Source organism: Spermophilus citellus (genome assembly GCF_964194105.1).
Source record: "Spermophilus citellus genome assembly, chromosome: 3".
Classification (NCBI taxonomy): domain Eukaryota; kingdom Metazoa; phylum Chordata; class Mammalia; order Rodentia; family Sciuridae; genus Spermophilus; species Spermophilus citellus.
The window spans coordinates 123,234,769-123,257,264 of NC_138184.1; the positions used below are offsets into that span (position 1 = coordinate 123,234,769).

Genomic DNA, 22,496 nt, shown 5'->3' on the forward strand with positions numbered 1-22,496 from the left:
TACTGAATGAACAATGGGTTACAGAAGACATCAAGGAGAAATTAAAAAATTCTTAAAGAGGTAAATGAAAACATAGACACAACATATAGAAATCTCTGGGACACTATGAAAACAGTACTAAGAGGAAAATTTATTGCATGGAGTTCATTCCTTAAAAGAAGAAAAAGCCAACAAATAAATGACCTCATACTAAATCTCAAAGCCCTAGAAAAAGAAGAACAAATCAGCAGCAAATGCAGTAGAAGGCAAGAAATAATTAAAATCATAGCTGAAATCAATGAAATTGAAACAAAATAAACAATTGAAAAAATTGACAAAACTAAAAGTTGGTTCTTTGAAAAAATAAATAAGATTGACAGACCCTTAGCCATGCTAACAAAGAGAAGAAGAGAGAGAACCCAAATTACTAGCATACAGAAAGAAAAAGGCAATATCACAACAGACACTACAGAAATACAGAAGATAGAAATTATTTTGAAACCTTATACTTGAATAAAATAGAAGATAGTGAAGACATCAATAAATTCCTTAAGTCATATGATCTGCCCAGATTGAGTCAGGAAGATATACACAACTTAAACAGATCAATATCAAGTGAGGAAATAGAAGAAGCCATCAAAAGATTACCAACCAAGAAAAGCCCAGGTATCGGACAGATTCAGCCAAGTTTTACAAGACCTTTAAAGAAGAACTATTACCAATACTCTTCAATCTATTTCAGGAAACAGAAAAAGAGGAAGTACTTTCAAATTCATTCTATGAGGCCAATATCACCCTGATTCCAAAACCAGACAAAGATACCTCAAAGAAAGAAAACTTCAGATCAATATCTCTAATGAATATAGATGCAAAAATCCTCAATAAAGTTCTGGCAAATTGGATACAAAAACATAAAAAAAGATCATGCACCATGATCAAGTGGGATTCATCCCCGAGATGCAAGGTTGGTTGGTTCAACATACAGAAATCAATAAATGTAATACATCACATCAATAGAATAAAGATAAGAACCATATGATCATCTTGATAGAAACAGAAAAAGCATTTGACAAAATGCAGCACCCCTTTATGTTCAAAGCACTAGAAAAACTAGGGATAACAGGAACTTACCTCAACATGTAAAAGCTATCTATGCTAAGCCTCAGGTCAACATCATTCTAAACAGAGAAAAACTGAAGGCATTCCCTCTAAAATCTGGAACAAGACAGGGATGCCCTCCCTCACCACTTCTGTTTAACATAGTTGAAACACTGGCCAGAGAAATTAGACAGATGAAAGAAATTAAAGGGATACACATAAATAAAGAAGAACTCAAATTGGCATTATTTGATGATGATATGATTCTGTACCTAGAAGACCCAAAAAACTCTACCAAGAAACTTCTAGAACTAGTAAATGAATTTAGCAAAGTGGTAGGATATAAAATCAATATCCATAAATCAAAGGCATTCCTGTATATTAGTGACAAATCCTCTGAAAAGGAAATGTGGAAAACTACCCCATTCACAATATCCTCAAAAAAAAAAAAAACAAAAACAACTTGGGAATCAACTTAACAAAAGAGGTGAAAGATCTATACAATGAAAACTATATAACCCTAAAGAGAGAAATAGAAGAAGACCTTAGAAGATGGAAAGATCTACCTTGCTCATGGATAGGCAGAATTAATATTATTAAAATGATCATATTACCAAAAGCACTATACAGGTTCAATGCAATTCTGATCAAAATCCCAATGGCATTCCTCATAGAAATAGAAAAAACAATTATGCAATTAATCTGGAAAAATAAGAGACCCAGAATAGCTAAAGCAATTCTAAGCAGGAAGAGTGAAACAGGTGGTATCACTATACCAGACCTTAAACTATACTATAGTGCAATAGTAACAAAAACAGCATGGTACTGGCACCAAAACAGGCTGATAGACCAATGGTGCAGAATAGAGGACACATAGACTAACCCTTATGTTAGACAAAGGTGCCAAAAGTATGCAGTGGAGAAAGGATAGCATCTTCAACAAATGGTGCTGGGAAAACTGGAAATCCATATGCAACAAAATGAAATTGAATCCCTATCTCTCACCATGCACAAAAGTTAACTCAAAATGGATCAAGGATCTAGGAATTAAACCAGAGACTCTGCATCTAATAGAAGAAAAAGTAGGCCCTATACTCCATCATGTGGGACTAGGCCCCAACTTCCTTAATAAGATGCCTATAGCATAAGAATTAAAACCAAGAATCAACAAATGGGATGGATTCAAACTAAAAAGTTTTTTCTCAGCAAAAGAAATAATATTTGAGGTGAATAGGTAGCCTACATCCTGGGAACAAATTTTTATCCCTCAAACATCAGACTGAGCTCTAATCTCTAGGGTATATAAAGGGCTCAACAAGATAAGCACCAAAAAAACAAATAATCCAATCAATAAATGGGCCAAGGACCTGAACAGACACTTCTCAGAAGAGGATATACAATCAATCAACAAATATATGAAAAAATGCTCATCATCTCTAGCAATCAGAGAAATGCAAATTAAAACTACTCTAAGATACCATCTCACTCTAGTAAGAATGGCAGCCATTATGAAGACAAACAACAAGTGCTGGTGAGGATGCAGGGGAAGAGGTACACTCATAAACTGCTGGTGGGACTGCAAATTGGTGCAGCCAATTTGGAAAGCAGTATGGAGATTCCTTGGAAAGCTGGGAATGGAACCACCATTTGACCCAGCTATTCCTCTTCTTGGACTATACCCAGAGGACCTAAAAACAGCATACTACAGGGACACAGCCACATCAATGTTTATAGCAGCACAATTCACAATAGCTAAACTGTGGAGCCAACTTAGATGTCCTTCAATGGATGAATGGATAAAAAAATGTGGCATTTATACACAATGGAATATTACTCAGCACTAAAAAACAATAAGTTCATGGCATTTGCAGGGAAATGGATGGCATTAGAGCAGATTATGCTAAGTGAAGTTAGCCAATCCCCCAAAAAACAAATGCCTAATGTCTTTTCTAATATAAGGGGGGTGACTCAAAATGGGGTAGGGAGGCAGAGCATGGGAGGAAGATTACCTCTAGATAGGGAAGAGGGGTGGGAGGGAAAGGGAGGGAGAAGGGGAATTGCATGGATGGTGGAAGGAGACCCTCATCATTATACAAAATACTGTATGAAGATGTTAATTTGGTGTCAACATATCTTATATACACAGATATGATAAATTGTGGTATAAAGATGTATTAAGAATTATAATGCAAACAACAACAACAACAATAATAATAATACTCATGTAAAAAATAAATAAAAATTTTTAAAAATAAAATAAATTAAAAGTATGTGTTTATCTACAACTAAAAGAAGAAAGATTATATTCTACAGTCTTTATAGAATACAATTCTAAAATTGTATTCTATAATTCATTGTCTTAGTAACAAACTTCTGCAATTTACATGATAATAATTCTCAATGGTTATTGGCAGGATAGGTAGGGGTAAGTGCAGGCTCATTACCAATGATGCCTTAAAAGCAAAAGCACAGATGATGGTCCAATGCCAAAGAAAGATCTTTGGGACATACAATATGCATTTTCATAGTTGAAATATGGATTGTAATTTGGTCATTGAGTAAATCTGACATCTTATTAAAGCATTGCACAATTAAATATTTTAATTTGCTTGCTAAAAAAAGAAAATAGTTTCTCTATAATGCAAAGTATTATAATACCTTTATAGGTATTATTTTAACAATCTACTTAAATAATAATTTGTGTTCAGGTTTATTTGTATTTGGTATGAGGTATAAATCTAAATTCAACTTTATATATATATATATATATATATATATATATATATATGTGTGTGTGTGTGTGTGTGTGTATGAATTTTTGCCATCATTTATTAACCTGTACTATTTCCAGTGATGAGATACTTCTATCAGATATCAGTTTTTTATACTTCTCTTTTTTCCCTTAGAAATACTAGTGTTTGTTCTTAAACCATACTATGATTTTATTTAGTGTAACTTCATAATATTTCTTAATAATTTTTATTGTTAGTGTCTCCTCTTCCCTTTTATAGAAGTTTTAGACATTCATAAAGCTTTAATTTTCCAAATACTGTGTTTGTGTGTGTTTTTGTGTGCACACTTGTGCATGTATGGTGTGGATTGAACCCAGATTCTTGAACATGCTCAGCCAGTGCTCTATCACTAAGTTACAACCTCAACTCCAAAATACATCTTAGAGTCAGTATTCAAGAATTGAATTTCTGGAAACTGATTATATAATTAAATAAATATATGTATGTTTATATACATATCCATAACTTGGCAATTAAAAATTATGTGTATTCTCCCATGATTTCTTTGTGAGTAACTTTGTCTTTTTTTAGAGTCTAAAAATCTTCCTTGCAAAGGTCTTATCTGACTACAGAATAATTTCAGTGTATCATTCTCTGTTATCTCCCTTCTAGTAACATGGTTTAATGTATTATTGTTGATTTTCAGCAATATTATTTATTTTTGTATATTGATATTGCATTGGGAACTTCTTTTGGATTCACCTGTTGTTGTTGTGATTGAAATGTGTACAGGAGTTTTAGTGGAAATTAGTGCCATTACAATAATGGCATGGATACTATCAAAGAGCCAAAGTAAAATTGTGCATATTTGTGTTGATTTTCGAAAGATGAGACATTAGGTACTTTCATGAATAAAATCACAAAGGAGTGATAATCAGTACAGCTTTGTCCTGGTTAAGGAAGAGAATGTGAAAGGAGGTGTGGTGAGATACATTGAAAAAGAGTGGCAAAAATTTATATATATATATATATATATATATATATATATATATATGAATGAATTGGAACTTAGATTTATGCTTCATACCAAATAAATTCTGGGTTGAAAAAATAGGTATTGGAGAAGAGAGAAGCCAGTATGTGATGTTGAGGAGGGAAAATTTATGGGGTAAGTGCTTATTCAAGAAGTTAGAAAAGAGAAAAAAAAAGTTTCAGCTGAGAAATATAGGACAGAAAAAGAAGAACAGAAATTCATGAGACCACAATAAAGTAGTACAGTTTAATGGAATCAAAAACTTTTTTTTGAAATGTTAATAGATACATTTTTGATAAATTTTTATGAGAAAATAAAGTACAAAAAAGTGTTGCAAATGAAGATAGTGAAATTAAAAAAAATCATTATAATCTGAAAAAATATTATTGTATTAACTTTAATAACTAGTTTAAATATAAATTTCTAAAATAGCTTCCAGTAAATTACTTAGTAGACTTATAACCAAGTAAATTCAGCCTTGTTAATGCAAAAAATTTTTTCCTATTCTCTTTAAAAATAAATGTACCAGGAAAATAAATTACATATTCCTTCAGAAAAAATTTACAGATAGGAGTCTTCCCAGTTTATTTCATGTGGCCATTATAATCTTAGATCTGATATTCATCTTAATTATAATAAATATTGAAAATGAATATGAAATATATCATAATAAATGCTTAAAATGATAAAAGAACCAAGAGTAGTATAAAGAAATTACACACATTTCCATTTTTGAACATAGTTGCAAGGAGCCTAAGAAAATGTTTGTAAATTATATCTAACAATAATTAAGTAAAATAGCATGACCAATTTCATTTATTTCAGGAAAGTAAACTTTTAATATCAAGGATTCATTTAAATTCGTTCAAGAAGGAATAAGCTATATGATGACCTCAAACATATAGAAAAAGTTTAAAATTCAATACCAATTTATGATAAAAACAAATAACTTAGGAGTTTTCAGAACCTGTAAAGGGATATACATATGTGAAAGTACTTTCAAGAAACATCATTTTTTAATTTTTATTTTTTATTTATATACGACAGCAGAATGCATTACAATTTTTATTACACATATAGAGCACAATTTTTCATATCTCTGGTTGTATACATAGTATATTCACACCAATTCGTGTCTTCATATCTGTACTTTGGATAATAATGATCATCACATTCTACCATCATTAATTACCCTATGCCCTCTCCCTTCCCTTCCAACCCTTCTCCCCTATGTAGAGTTCATCTATTCCTCCCATGCTCCCTCTCCCTAAAGAAACATCATGTTTTATGGCAAAACTTTAAAGGCAGTCTCTTTAAAGTTAAGAAAAATTTTCATTTTCAGAAACAATATTAATTTTATTTATTTATTTATTTTAAATTTTATTTAGAGACAGAGTCTTGCTGAGTTGCTTAAAGCCTCGCTAAATGGCTGAGGATGGCTTTGAACTCACAATCCTCCTGCCTCAGCTTCCAGAGCTGCTGGTATAATAAGCATGCACTACAGTGCCTGGCTAACAATTTTTATTTTAATGAATCACAAAAATCTTTGCATATGGTGAATCAGTGAAGAGTTAGCATTTTCTAAAAGCTTACTTATGAGTGAATGCAAAACAATTGAATCTTTACAGTGTTCCTTTTTTATCTTCTGAAGAGTATTATTTTCACTCATCATAATTCTTTAAATTTTAAAGCAGGATTGGACATAGTGCTTAATATTTAAACTTAAAGCATGTTTTTGTTTACTTTTATGGGTTAGAGATAGTGTCTGTGGATTATTTTATCCAGTGGTTTGTGTTATATCATTGTGAATAATGTATTATTCCTCCAATTTAAACTATTTATAACCTCTGCTCATCTTTAATGTCTTTATAATACACATCAAGTCTAGATAAAGAATCATATTAATTTTGTGTAATTTAAGTTATACTCTGAGGGATATAGTCAGTATATGTGAGCTCTGAATAAAAAGTACCAGTGCATTATGTTCATGTTGAGGACATAAGCTTGCATGCTCACACAAACATATTCACTAACACATAGATGCTCACACATATACACAAGATACATTGTGTTGTTTTAATGTTAGTTACATAGTTGCAGTGAAATTTAGCTCATATCATCAAGTAATAGAAAAAAATAATCCAAAGAAATATTGCAAAAGATTGTTACCTGGTCTATAAAAATATAAGGCAAATACAGAAAGAAAGAACATAAAATATTATTGGAACATTTTAATATTTTATTTTCAGTGAAAGTATATGTCATGCTCCATCAAAAGAGTCCACATGTGCTATGTGTAACCCAACGACTGCGAAATTCCGAACTGATAGATCCATCATTCCAATGGCATGGGCCGAAAGGAAAAATTGTTTCAGGTAGGATTTTATTTCAACTATCATAATTAAAAAGATGAATCTGAAATGTACTCAGAGCTAAAAAACAATACTTATATCTTACCTATTTATCTATTTCTTCAATTATTTTTCTTGTAGTTTCTTTCTGGATAGGTCTACCATTAGATGGTGTTACTATATTTTACTTTTCTTTATTCCACATAGACATACCAGAAGATTGAGGTATTTGGAGAGTTCTCTAAGCATCTCTGTTCCAAAAAACATTGTTTCTTCATATACAGATTAATTTATATATCTGACTTCCTTGCCATTTTATCCACCTTCATATTTTAGTTTAAATGCATATTTTAATTTTATTCTAAATTTCTAATTTGATAAAAGCTTATATATTTTTATATATATAAATTATATATATATATAAATTACTTTAGATTTTTTTAAAGAGAGAGAATTTTTAATATTTATTTATTTAGTTAGTTTTTTCGGTAGACACAACATCTTTATTTTATTTTTATGTGGTGCTGAGGATTGAACTCAGCATGCCATGCATGCCAGGCGAGCGTACTACCACTTGAGCCACATCCCCAGCCCTAGATGGTTTTATTTATTCTCTTGCTGGTAGTATGCACTAATGAATTTCATACTAAAGATGTGTTTGATGAATTACATATCCTCAGAGGAAAGGTGTTTTTTTTTAATTAGTTTCCTTTTCTTTCCTTTAAAAAACCATTTATAGATTAGAGATAATACCTGTGGATTAAAATCTGCAAGATTGTATTACTTATCATAGATGAAGGAAAGTATAATTATTCACAGTCTTCCTAAAGAGGCTTTTGTAGGAAATATTTATTTTGTAACATGTTTTAATTTATATTTTTATTTAATTGAGGGATGTTCATTTTCATAATACTAATGTTCATCCTAAATAGTTCAAACTTTAAGGAATTAATCTCTTTAGGGGAGGTGTTTTTGGTTCTTTGAAAGTGAGTTATCTACTATCCTGTAGTCAGTGACTATGTGGTAGATACCATTGTGCTGGGTTTTGTGGGAGATAAAAATATCAGATATAACTTCTGCCTCATTACAGTAACATAGAAGGAAGAGTTGTACCATGTATTCACGGAATCAGAAGAAGTCAGTAAAAGAAATTCTAAGAGTTTTGGTAGCGGTAACTTATTTAAATCAGTGAAATGGTTCAAGTGTAAAACCACTTGATACTGAAAATATAATCACATTTTGTTTTTGTTGTTTCCTAATAGCAGCATATAATACAAAATTATAATTTAAATACATTCTATATTTGGTATTGAAACTATTAAGTTGAAAAGTAGAAGCATTTAAATGTTGAATTTTTCTGTTTTGTTTGTTGGTTCTTTGATTTGGAAATTGAAATTTGAAACATTTTCTTCTCTAAGTTGGCCAGGTTTTGTTTGCAGTTTATACCACAAAGTATAGTATGTAATTCAATTTATCCTTTAGGAGTAAGCAGTATTTTATTTTACTTTGTGGTTATTTCCAGGTAAGGATAAAATCACATCAATACAGTGTATTTTTATGTATATAAAAACTATTGTCATGGAATTCTAATATTCTAACTTGGTGATTGTGGCATCTTATAGTTCATTGTCTACTAGGTTTTAAAGTTTATTAATCATAGGGTCACTTTTATTTCAGAAAGAACAGCTAAAGCTTTAATTTTCTTACAGTTTGTAAAGGAGAAAAGCACCTTTGGTCTGTAGCTTAAAGTATACTGCACTTTAGTTATTTACTCAATATTCTAAAGATAGTTAGACTAAAATTGAACCAAAGAAATTATATGATTATGTAATTAGTTGTATATTCCTTTGGGAAAAATATTCAATTGTTTAGATAGGTTGTGAAATGTGGGGGACGATTCTTAGATTTGGTCAGTCTGTCTCTTATTCAAGTATTCATTTACATAATAATGCATATCTTCTGAAAAGTTCTGTACTTCTCACTCTAACCCTGATAGTCCTCTGGTGAATTATCTCTTTTTGATGTGTCAACTTTCCCACTTTTCTAAATGCTTACACAAATGTATATAAGCACACACACACATTCATGTGTTTGGTTTCCCCTATAACCTACCCTTACCATGTTTAAGAATAATATAGATTATACTTATTATATTTTAATTTTATATTTTGAAATATATTACATATACAAATGTTTATAAGATATATGGAAGTTTTGAAGCACAGTAACACAAACATCCTTTAACCTGCTGTTAAAATTTAAGATACACTATTAGCAAGACTGTTGGACTTTTTGTCATTTCCAAAAATTATTTGTCTTCTAATTGATAATTCATGCCCTTGCACCAACAGCTGGCAGTTTACCCCATCTCTATCCCCTAACAATAACTCTTCTCTGTTTATATAGTTTGGCTTTTTTAGATTCCATGTATAAGTACCATCATGCATATATGTCTTTCAGTGTCTGGCTTATTCACTTAACGATGAATTTTATAAATATAATAATATGTATATAAGAGTTACTATGTATGAGATAGTATTCTAAACAATTTACACATTCTTTATTTAATTTTCACAATAACCTTTTCCAGTAAGTACAGCAATTTTTTCTCCATTTATATATTGGAAAGAAAAGGCATTGGTTGAATAAGGTATATTTCTGAAGTCGAAAGTGTTTGCAGTCTGACTTACAGAGTTTATAGATACAGTCTCAATGAGGAATAAATAGGATTATCACCAGTGTATGAATTTTGGTAGTTTGCAACTTTCAAGGAATTTGTCCAGCTTGTTGGATTTTTCATCTTGTCAATTTTATGTGTACAAAATTGTAGTAAAAAAGTAGTTGTAATATATTCCTATCTTTTAAATATATTCAGGTTCTATGGCAGTGTGGCCCTATTCCCTCCTGATTGATTGTTGATTCTGTCCTCTTTGTTTTTGTTCTTTCTGGCTACATGTTCAAAAATGTATCATCTTTTTGAAGGATTGGCTTTGGGTTTCATTGACTTTCTCTTATTATTTTTCTGTTTTCAAACTATTGATTTGTTTTACCCATATTATGTCCTTTGTGTCTAATTTGCATGTCTTTCTTTTGCTGGTGGTAGAATTCTGGATTTGCAGTCTTTTTTTTTTTTCAACATTCTAAAGATGACACTTATTTTTACTAGCATAATTTCTAATGAGAAATCTGCTGTGTTTCTTTGTCTTTCTGTGATTGATGTATCATATTTTTTCTAATACCATTGGCTTTTCATTTTTGGCAATTTGATTCTATTTTTTTTCTTTGTGGTATTGGTGATTAAACCCAATCGTCACTAAGCTACATCCCAGCTCTTTTTATTATTTTATTTTTATTTTTTTCTTTTTGGATTTTTTTCAAACTTTAAGCCTTTATTTAGTAATTCAGTGTCAAAATACAAACAACAACAACAAAAAACAATGACAACAACAACAAAAAACACAGGATTCTTTATTTTGGCCGTTTCTAAATTGTCATCTCTTACACTATTGCTTCTGCCATTATTTTTCTCTTCTCCTTCTGAGATTTCACTCATGCCTTTTTTTAAAAAAAATAATTTGTTTTTAGTTATACATGACAGTAGAATGCATTTATGCACTTTGATATATCATATTGTTTTATTTTGAGACAGTGTCTTGTTATGTGGCTTATGGCATTACTGAGTTGTTGTGGCTGGCCTCAAACTTGAAATCCTCCTTTCTCAGCTTCCTGAGTTACTGGTATTATAGGCATGCACCACCATGCCCAGTGATTTGATTCTTTTGTGTATATTTTTGTTTGGTTGTTATATTTTTATGCATGTGTTTTCTAAGCTTTTTGGATCTGTAGTTTGACATCATTAGTTTTTGAAAATTCTCAACTGTTGTGTCTTCAAATACCTTTGGTCTCATTCTGTGCCACCACATCTTCTATAATTCCCTGATATTCCATCACACTTACACAACCCTTTCTAATATAGTACTGTAGATTTCATATTTTCTTTTTTTCTTCTCCTTGTGTTTCAATAAACACTTTGAATAAGTGTATAGTTTTATTATTTCAATTAATCATTTCTGTACTTTGAATTTCTCTTCTAAAATTACTTAACTGATATTACATATTGTCTCTGTTTTCCAGTATATCTTTTGTCACATTAATTATTTTAAATTAATCATCAATAATTTTTATACCTATGCCATGAAAGAGTCTTGTCCTTAGCATTGCTTGTTATCTTGTGAATGTGCCAATTTTTTGTCTTTTCATATGACAATTTTTATTGAACTTGGACATTTTGACTAGGAAAGTAGATATTTTTCTGCTTTGAGGTAATCATCCTTTAATGTTAGGGATGTGTTAACTTAGTAAAAAGTTTTCGGACTTTGATATTGATTGTTGCCGTGACTATATTCAGTGCATTGAAATCTTCAAATACCCTTAAAATGTTTAAGGTATAGTTGGATTCATTAGAATTTTTTTCTAGTGTGTAATCTTTCCTTGGATTTCTTATTTTGGACAGATGCCCAGAAAGTCCTTCTTGCAGCCCTGCCAGCATTATTCCACTGCTTTATTTTTTAAAAAAAATTAAATGTTTATTAGTGATTGATAATTCAGAAAGAGGGACATTCTCTGAATTGATTCAGTTTTAATCTTTGACAAGCAAAAGATCTCAGTTTCTTGGGAATTTAGCCTTCATGATTGCTCTGGGTCCTCCTCCAGCTGTAATTCTGACCTAGCACTTCTTCCTGACTTTTTGCCAAGGCTGAAACATTTTTTCCTACTTCCTGTTTCTTGAGCTGCAACAAGTTTCTCTAGCACTGTAGGTAACAGTTTTGTTTCTCTCTGTATTTAAAAGCTTCATTCCATTAGGAGGTGTGGGGAAAAGTGTGTGTGGGTAGAGTTTTGGCAAAACCTACATTCTTCTAGACAGCTCTTGTAGAAAGCTTGTTTCCTTTGATCTTTCTGTTTGCACGGGAGGAGTTTGTGAATGAAAAACTTATAACATTGCACAATTTTCTAGTGTGTGATCCCTTGAGGGTTCATTTTTTTACATTGGTCTTCACTTGGCTTTTAACAACTCATCAAAAAATTTTGGCTGAATCTTCTTACCATGTTAGTCAAATTTCTGTGGCTATGACAAAATGCCTGACACAGACACTTAAAAGGAGGAAGGACTTATTTTGACTCACAGTGTTGGAGGTTTCAATTCATAATCAGTTGGCCTGTTTGTAGGCCTTTGGTGAGGCAGGGCATCATGGCCAGGACATGTGGTGAAACAAAGCTTTACATCTCATGGCAGCTATGAAGCTGAGAGTCACTTTAATAACCAAAGTTAGCCCTTTCACCCCCAAATCCATTAAGCTGTGAATCAAAAATGAATTAATTCATTGAGGTCAAAGTTATAATGATCCAGTCATCTTCCCAAGACCCCATTTCTGAACCCTGCTGCATTGGGGACCAACTCCTCAACGCATGAGCTTTGTGGGGTCATTTTGGATCTAAACCATAACCACAATTTATGTAGCAGCTGAAAAAAAATGCTCAGATCTTTGTTCTGCTTTTAAGCCCTATCTATCCTCAGATATGCCCTACCACCTCAATTTCTTTATAAATCAAGAAAAACTATTAATTGGCAGCTTTTCCTTGGTCTTTCCTTATTGTAACGATGGGTTTGTACTGTTACATTCATTTTCCTTTTCTGAGCTGAAATCAGAAGTATAAACCTATTTCAAAAATAATTAGCTATAATTAAGTTAGCTTAAATTTTGTTAATTTTAGAGCTTTAAGACATGGACTTCTAGAGATCTAGTTCAACTCTGAATTTTTATATAAGCTAGAAAGGAAGTATTACTAACTAATGAAACATTAATATTGAATATCTGTTGCTGCATATGTTCTTAAACTGTCTTATCAAAGTCAAGTACATAGCACTTGAGTTCATGAATTTCTATTTAGACTTAGTCACTTAAGGGTCTATGAAATGATCACTAACAAGCAATATTATAGAATGAGTCCTTCTATAGAATATGACATTCTCTGGATATCTTTTGAAAGAGCAATTTTTAATTTTTTTCATAGTCAGATGGCATTTTATTATAGTTTTAATGCTACTTAGTTTTCTGTAACTCATAATATTTAACATTTGTAGTAGATATTTAAATCAATATTTTGATACATTTGTTGATACTTTTTGTGTGGCAAACTTTCATTTCAAATTATTGCCAAGAAATATATGACCTCATTGATGATTTCTTTAAAATTTACAGGCACTTTCTGTTGTATTAATGTGAGGTGATTGGTCTGTTGAAATAGATATCAAACACTTGCAAGCTCTATAATCTATTTTAGAAGAGTTAACATGTTAACATTAATATGTAATTTTTATTAAAAGATATTCATGAAAAAAAGCATTACAACAGAAATGTATTCTAAATTTATATCACGTTTTTCAGCTTCATCCAGAATATAGAAATGGGAGTTCTCAAGGCATATTGCTCTATGTAAATTGCTTGAGGGTGGGTATATCCATCATTTCTCCTTCAATATCTGAAGCAAGGCTTCGCATGTACTAAAAACTCAATCAGTATTTATAAAATTAATTAATAATGAAAATTTCAGCATTAAGAATACTCATCTTTGTCTTAATTTGAAGAATTTTTAACTTAAAATTTACAAGTATTTAATCATTTACTTAAAATAGGAAAAGGTAGACATCCATTTCCTGAGATAATTCTAATAAATGGAATATTAAATTATTAGGTAAAATTTAATACCTAGAATGTTTCTGATACAAAAGTGTAGTTATAAACTTTCAGAATAAAATATTACTTGAATGATAATGTATAGACTTTGCAGATACCTTCATATTTATTATAATTGTTACATATAACAATTCTATGTAGACTGTCAAATATCATGATTCTTCATTGTACAAATGAAAGAGTTGTACTTCAGAAAGATTAAGTAGTTAACAAGATTAAGTAGTTAACAATATTAACAAGTAGACTTCAAAGCCAGGGCTTAATACCTCAAAGTCACATTTATTTATTTTCTGTTTTACAATAATAGCTTTTTTCTTATGTGATACTTCATAAGATATGTTGAAACAAAATGGGAGTTTATATCCTATTCTAACTCCCAATACTGCACCTCTGTTGTTCTGTGACCTTGGGCAAGTAAGATGATCTAATATTCTATATGTTTCTTTTTCATCCCTCAAGGTTATAACCCAATTTTTTCTTTACACTCTGGGTAGTGACAGAAATATTTATTAATGATAATATTTTGTTAGCTTTTCTTCTATTGTTTTATCGATTTCATACACAGTTTGTAAGCTTATTGAAGTCAGAAATAATTCATCATTTAAAATATGTAGTATTTTATAGTATATATAGATATATACTATATAAAATAACATTATGTATTTATTCTGTATATAATATATATAATTCATGTATATGTATATACATTTAATGTATATGTGTATCTATATATACTATATTTCTGATAGTGCTCTGCTCAATGTAAGGGGTGAATTATGAACTCATTATGTTCATTACATTGTTAGTGTCTTAATCACACAGTTGATGAACTTTGATTAGTGAAAATCTGAAACTAAGAAGGTAGGCCTGGCACCCACTGTAAACAAGTACCTGAAGCAATGTTTAGCTCTGCTCCCAACTCCTTTTAATGACTGTGTAGATACATTTTGGTGGTTTGACTCTGCTTAATAACTGTTTTGTATTTTTCCTGTCTTATGTAATTTAAGCAACTATATCTTATTGCTTTATTAGAAAACAGCACTGCACAAGTAACATCCACAGGAAGCCTTATATTCCAGAACTTCGAGGAGGCTATGAGTGGAGTTTACACATGTTTTCTTGAGTATAAACCTACTGTGGAAGAAATTGTTAAAAATCTTCAACTAAAATATCTTGTATATGGTAAGAAATGAATTTAATTGTATATCATTTATTTATTTTTTCTTTTTGGTACCGAGAATTGAACCTAGAGTCAGTCTACCATTAAGGTACATTCCAGGCCTTTTATTTATTTATTTGTAATTTTGAGACAAGGTTTCACTAAGTGACTCAGGACCTCACTGAGTTGCTGAGGCTTACCTGGAATTTGTGATCCTCTTGCCTCAGCCTCCTGAGCTGGTGGATTATAGGCATGCACCACCAACCTGGCTTAATATTCCTTAATGTTTTAAAATACTTAAATATTTTAACAGTATTGTTTTAAAGGGAAATTGCTATTTTGGTCTTTTTTAATTAAAATGAATCTGCCATGCTTATTTTACTTTGTGTAGTTTGATGTGGTTGGGGCACAGAATAGTTAATGGGGCTTGGTTTTTTTTTTAAAGGAGAATGTCATGATGTATATACATTTAAGTTTTTTAATGAAAGTAGGGGCTGTATAAATCATGTTTTCTGATGATGATGTTGATTTATTGTGAACCACTCTTAAATTCTAAGTATCATGATTACTAGTACACTGCCATTTACTAAATAAGTATTAGGTAGCACATTGTATATTCCTTTCCTAAAAGTTTGATTGTTAATGCACAGAATTAAGAAAGGAGGAATGCACTTGATCTTAGCTTAGAAAGACTCAGTTTGGATTTCTGCTTTATAGAACTATGAGATAATAAGTGTGCTATTTAAGCAATTAAATTTGTGGTTATGTGTTATAGTAGTGTTATGTTTTGCATATAAAGTGTTCCCCAAAAGCTTATATGTGCAACAATGCAAGATGGTTTAGAGGAGAAATGATTGGGCTGCGAGAGCCTTAATCTAATCAGTGGATTAATCTCCTGATGGGGATTAACTGATTGGTAAATGAAGGAGGGTAGTGTGTGGCTGGAGGAGGTGGGCAGTGGGGGTGTAGCTTTTGGGTATATATTTTGTACCTGGATAGTGGAGTCTTTTTCCTCTCTCCTTCTTGATCATCATGTGAGCTGCTTCTCTCTGCCACACTCTTCCACTATGATATTGTGCGTCACCTTGAGCCCTGAGAAATGGAGCCAGCTTCTGCCTTTCATGGAGATAATCCTACAACTGGGAGCTAGGGTCAGAGAGAGCCCTGTGTTCTCCTCTATACCAGTTGGCATGGAATCATCATCTCTTCTGCTGTGCTGAGGGGCAGAAAGGGAATAGTTCTTGGCCCAAATACTTGCTTCATATGATTACTGTTCTGACTTTACATTTTCTTGAATAAATGTTTCTTCACTTTTTCTATGTATATCTTAATAATATAGTATGATGTTCTCTTAAGAAAAACTCCTATGTAATTATAAGAGATACACATCACTTTTTTCATGTAGAACCATTTTTAGTGTAACAACAACAGATATCTTGGTCCTCATTGTTAATAGTGATAACAGTTAACTTTTTAAGAATTTTAGAAACCATGTCCCTACCATCATGAGCTTGACGGCTTCCTCATATGTGAAGACAGCTGAGTTTTACTTCTTTTGACTTCATTTAATGGAATTGGTCAGTATTTGGAAGCTTTGTATATAGTGAACCAATAGTGTTTGAATTGCTTGAACATAATGTTACAAAACCCTGCATGGGCAGAAAATACTCATTCAAAGTACTAGAAATTAATGGATGGATATTTCATTAATATGGTTTCAGATTATACCATCCAACAAATTTTTAAGAAATTCCCCACTTGGTGAGTGTGTATGATGTCAAAAAAAGAACCTTCATGGTTACCTGAAAAGATTGCTTTTTTCCAATTATATACCTGTATAAGAAAATATTTTTATGTTCATATATCAACTTGAATGCAGAAATAAATTTAAGAATATAGTGGAATTTTATGAAACCAGGCCTTTAAAAAATGGCAAAACATAAAACAATACTATTTTCTCTCTGTTTTTGAAAAGATATTGTCCTAAAATGTTTTTATGTTATCTAGTGGATTTATTTTCACTTTTAATGAGCATATATTTTTAAAGTTTCTATTTTAATTTCTAGTACTGTATATATTGATACATATAACCCAAATGAAAGTTTTTTTATGATCCTCAGTAATTTTTAAAACTGTGAAGAGAACATAAGACAAAAAGTTTTGAAGATACCTGCTATAGATTTTAATCATTGTCATCTATTTTAGATACTGTTTCTTCTAATTATAATATAAAATTTCTGTATTGTATTGATTTTTATGTCATTTTTATCATTTTCATTTTTTCTAGACTTGTTTCTTTTTTTCTAAACTTTCTGATTTTAATTGGAGGATTTTAGTTTACAAGCTGTTGGGGGAGTCTCTGCACCTTAGTTGATTCCTTACAATGATGTAAGGGACACAGCATATAGTTGTGTCATAGGTGAGGTGAAAGATAAACAATAGGATCATCAAGGGTAAAGAGGCATAGGAAGGTGATAGGAGTAATCTTTGTAAAAGATCCCTACAGTCTCCTTCACTGAGGGGTTGCATGGAGCCTTCTCCTTTCTTCAGTAGTGAAAGTCCAGTAACATGTGCCATGTTTCTGCCCAGAGATGCAGTAGAATCTCAGTAGCCAGTGTTAATTAGGAACTAATCAGGTGCCTAGGCATTCTGTGCCTACCAACTATAAAAAAAATCAAGCCTCTGAGAAGACAGACAGGTGTTCAGAGCCTCAAGTGGGAAACAGTTTTATGATGGTGTGTGGCGGGGGAGATCCATCTGTGTAGGGAAATGTTTACTAGCCAAAAGCCAACCCTACAAACAGCCTCTACTTTCTTAGTTTCCTTTTTTAATCCTGCTATGTTAACTCTTATATACATGAGATAATCCTGTATTATTGTGTGTGTCTATGTAGACTTCCACTAGGCATTCAGAAGAAAGTACTTTTGAGATTGTGAGAATGTTTTGACAGTATGTTGTTTTATATTCAGACTTTTGCCTGAGGCAATAGCTTGATATGTTGCAAATTTCTGGAAAGCAAAAGTTGCTCTTAAAATCCACAGGTAGAGAGGCACTTGCTCTGTCTGCATGTGTTATCATGAGACTTGCTCTAGTTTACAGCTCTGACTTCATGTGTTCAGTTATTTCATGTGACATTTGTATGCATTATATATATTTGATATTATAAATCATGATGTATGTTTATGTATATACATGATAAATGTGTGCATTATTTATTTTATGCTATAGTTGAATCAGTGTGTGGCAAATTTATAAGATTTGTATCTAGGCATTCAGTGTTCTTGTTTACTCTTTGATGAACCTCTTTCTCCTGGTAACATCTTTATTTTTAGTTTATAGGATATTTTTCCTGTTTGTCCTTCATTACTTCACTGTTTTGTCTCTCCTTCTGGAACTCATTTTGTATGACATTAGTTATCTTGGATCTCTCTTCCTTATTTTATGTTGCTCTCGTAATTTTGTTTCTTTATTACTATATGCTGTTTGAGACCATTGTGTGGTTCTCATTCCTGGTCATAGATGAAACCAGTAGATGTTTCTTTAGCAATTAGAAGCTGTCTAGTGTTTATATAAAAAACAGAAGTAACTAAGAAAGTAGATAGAATCCTAGTTTCGATAGTGTAACTTAAAAGAGTAGGTAGGAGCTTGGTGCACATGCTTGTAATCCCAGGGGCTCAGGCTGAGGCAGGAGTATCTTGAGTTCAAAACCAGCCTCAGTAATTTAGCAAGTCCCTGAGCAACTCAGTGAGACCCTTTGTCTCAATAAAATATAAAAAAATACCCTGGGGATATGCCTCAGTGGTTAAGTGTCCCTGATTTCAATCCCTGGTAACAATAACAACAACAAAAGTCAGATAGTGGAAAAATGGCAGCATTCACTTCATTGTAAGTGGAGAATTCTTCTTCAGCAGTGTAAGCCAGGAGCAGGCAGGGACACCCCTCTGGTTGACTGAAGAACATTGGAGCTCTCTATATTTGAGGTGAACTTTCTGATCTTTGGTATTGTTATGGATTACTTGTCATTTTTATATTTCTTGTATCTCTTCAGTGAGACTTGGGGATGGGCTTGAAAAAAAAGTGTTGGCAATTGTATAACTGTAAGATGAAGAAAGTCTTGGGAATCACATTATAGTGGTTCAGAGCACAAACTCTGGGGCAAGACTCCCTAGGTTATATTCTTAATGTTTTTATTGGTTCTTGTTAGATACACATGATAGTAGAATGTATTTTGACTTTTTATATGTACATTGAGTATTCTTGTGGTTGTACATGATGTAGAGTTTCAATAATGAACATAGAAATGTTATGTCAAGTTCATTCTACTGTATTTCCTATTCTCATCCTTCCTCCTTTTCCTTCATTCCCCTTTGTCTACTCCAATTAACTTCTATCCTCATCCCCCATTGTGAGTTAGTATCTGCATATTAGAACATTTAGCCTTTGATTTTTTTTTTTGGAATTTTCTTATTTACCTGACCATGATATTCGTAAGATCCATCTATTTGCCGGCAAATGTCATAATTTCATTCTTCCTTAAGGATGAGTTATATTCTTTTGTGTTTATATACCACATTTCTTTATCCATTCATTTGTTGAAGGGCACTTAGGTTGGTTTCATAGTGTAGCTATTGTGAGTTGGACTACTATAAACATTGATGTGGTTGTGTCCTTTGGATATAAAATGAGGAGTAGAATAGCTAGGTCTAATTGTGGTTCCATTCCATGTTTTCTGAGGAATCTCCATACTGCTTTCCAGAGTGGTTAAACCAATATTCAGTCCCATCAGAATGTCTGAGTGTACCTTTCCACCCATATCCTTGCTGACATTTATTGTTACTTGTATTCTTGATAATTGCCATTCTTATTGGAGTAAGATGTAATCAATGTAGTTTTAATTTGCATTTCTCTAGTTGCTAGAGATGTTGAACATTTTTCATATATTTGTTGACCATTTGTATTTATTATTCTGTGAAGTGGTTGTTTAGATCCTTTGTCCATTTATTGATTGTTTTATTTGGGTTTTTTATATAAGGTTTTTTGAAATGTTTATATATTCTGAAGATTTATGCTCTGTCTGAGGTGCATAACTATTGAAACTATTCTCATCCTTCCTCCTTTCCCTTCATTCAAAGGAAAAGATTTTGGCAAAGATTTTCTCCCATTCTGTAGGCTCTCTCTTCATGTTCTTAATTTTTTCCTTTGCATTAAAGAAGCTTTTTAGTTTGAATCCATTCCATTTATTGATTCCTGATTTTACTTCTTGCATTCTAGGAGTCTTATTGAGGAAGTTGGTTCTTAAGCCAACATGAGAGAGTTGGTCCTACTTTTTCTTCTATTAGGCACAGGGTCTTTGGTCTAATGCCTAGGTCCCTGGTCCAATTTGAGTTGAATTTTGTGCAGGGTGAGAGGGGTTCAATTTCCCTATGCTACCTGTGGATTTCCAGTTTTACCACCACCATTTGTTGAAGAGGTTTTTTTCTTCCAATGTATCTATGGCACTTTTATCTTATATGAGATAAAACTGTATTTCTGTGGGGTTTTCTGTTTTCTTTCTTGTACCATTGGCCTTCATGTTTGTTTTGGTGCTAATACCATGCTTTTTTTTGTAATCACAGTGCTGTAGTATAATTTAAGGTCTGGTGTTGTGATGCCTCCTGCTTCACTTTTTTTTTTTTTTTTTTTTTTGCTGTGGATTACTTTGGCTATTTGGGCCTCTTATTTTTCCAAATGAATTTCATGACTGCTTTTTCTATTTTTGTGAAGAACATCATTGAAATTTTAATAGGAATTTCATTAAATCTGTATAGAACTTTTGATAGTATGACCATTTTGACAATATTAATTCTGCGTATTTATTAACATGGGAGATCTTTCCATCTTCAAACATCATCTTCAGTTTCTTCCTTTAGTGCTCTTTAGTATTTGTTGTGGAAGTCTTTCACCTCTTTTGTTAGATTGATTCCAAAATATTTCATTGTTTTTGAGGCTATTGTGTATGGGATAGTTTTCCTAATTTCTCTTTCAGTTGGTTCACCATTGTTGTGAAGGAACACAATTTATTTAATGATGTTAAGCTTATATCCTACTGATTTGCTTTTATCTGTTTATGAGTTGTAGGAGTTTTCTCATGGAATGTTTTTGGTCTTCTGAGTATATGTTATTGGCAACTAGGGATAATTTGAGTTCTTTGTGTATTTGTATCACTTTCTTTCTTTTGTCTAATTGCTTTGGCTAGAGTTTCAAGTAATATATTGAGTAAAAGTGGTGAAAGAGGGCATCTTTGTATTATTCTGGATTTTAGAGAGAATGATTTGCATTTTTCTCTTTTTACAATGATCTTGCCCTTTGTTATAATATATATAGCTTTTACAAAGTTGAGATATGTTCCTACTATTCCTAATTTTTCTAGTGAATGGATACTGTATTTTGTCAAATACTTTTTTACTATCTATTGAGATAATCATGTGATTATTGTTTTTAAGTCTGTTAATACATTTATTAATATTTGTATGTTGAATCAACCTTGCATCCCTGGAATGAACCCCACATGAGCATGGTTCACTATATTTTAAATATGTTTTTGTATGTAATTTCAAAGTATTTTATTAAGAAGTTTTTCATCTATGTTCATCAGGGATATTGGTCTGAAGTTTTCTTTCACTGATGTGTCTTTGTCTGTTTTAGATATCAGGGTGATAATAGCTTCATAGAATGAGTTTGGAAGGGTTCCCACCTTTTCTATGTCATGGAATAATTTGAGGAAGGTTGGTGTTAATTCTTCTGTGAAGGGCTTGTTGAACTCGGCTGAGACTCTGTGTGATCCTGGGCTTTTCTTTGTTGCTAGGCTTTTGATGATGTCCTAAATTTCATTGTTGAAATGTTATCTGTTCAAATTTTCTATGTTCTCCTGATTCAATTTACATACGTCATATGTTTCTAGAAATAAATTGATGTCTCAAGGTTTTTCATTTTATTAGAGTTTAAATTATCAAACTATTGTCTGATTATCATCTTTATTTTGGTAGTGTTCATGTTTATATTTCCTTTTTCATCAAGAATTTTAATCATGTTATATCCCTCTTACTCTTGGTTAACATGGATAAGTGTTTATCAATATTATTTATTTTTTCAAAGAACTAACTTTTTGTTTCTTTGGTACTTTTTAATTGTTATTTGCTGTTGTAGTTGGTTCAGTTTCATTGATTTCAGCTGATTTTATTTATTATCTGTCTTCTACTAATTTTGTTGTGGATTTGTTCTTTGTTCTAGGCCTTTGAGATGTAAAGTTAAATTATTTATCTGGATACTTTCTATTCTTTTAATGAACAAGTTAAATGCAGTGAACATTCCTCTTAGAATTGCCTTAATAGTGTCAATAGATTTTCATTT

General features: G+C 31.7%; 1 protein-coding gene across 1 annotated transcript in view; it reads left to right on the forward strand.

Moving 5' to 3' along the window:
• Nucleotides 1-22,496, forward strand: part of ZPBP (zona pellucida binding protein) — a gene marked incomplete at its 3' end in the record, with an annotated part of 99,984 nt that overhangs the window by 8,899 nt on the left and 68,589 nt on the right. The window contains exons 3-4 of the mRNA XM_081288247.1: nucleotides 7,092-7,217; nucleotides 14,981-15,130. Coding sequence (XP_081144373.1) covers nucleotides 7,092-7,217; nucleotides 14,981-15,130 — 276 coding nt within the window. The remainder of the gene's footprint in view (nucleotides 1-7,091; nucleotides 7,218-14,980; nucleotides 15,131-22,496) is intronic.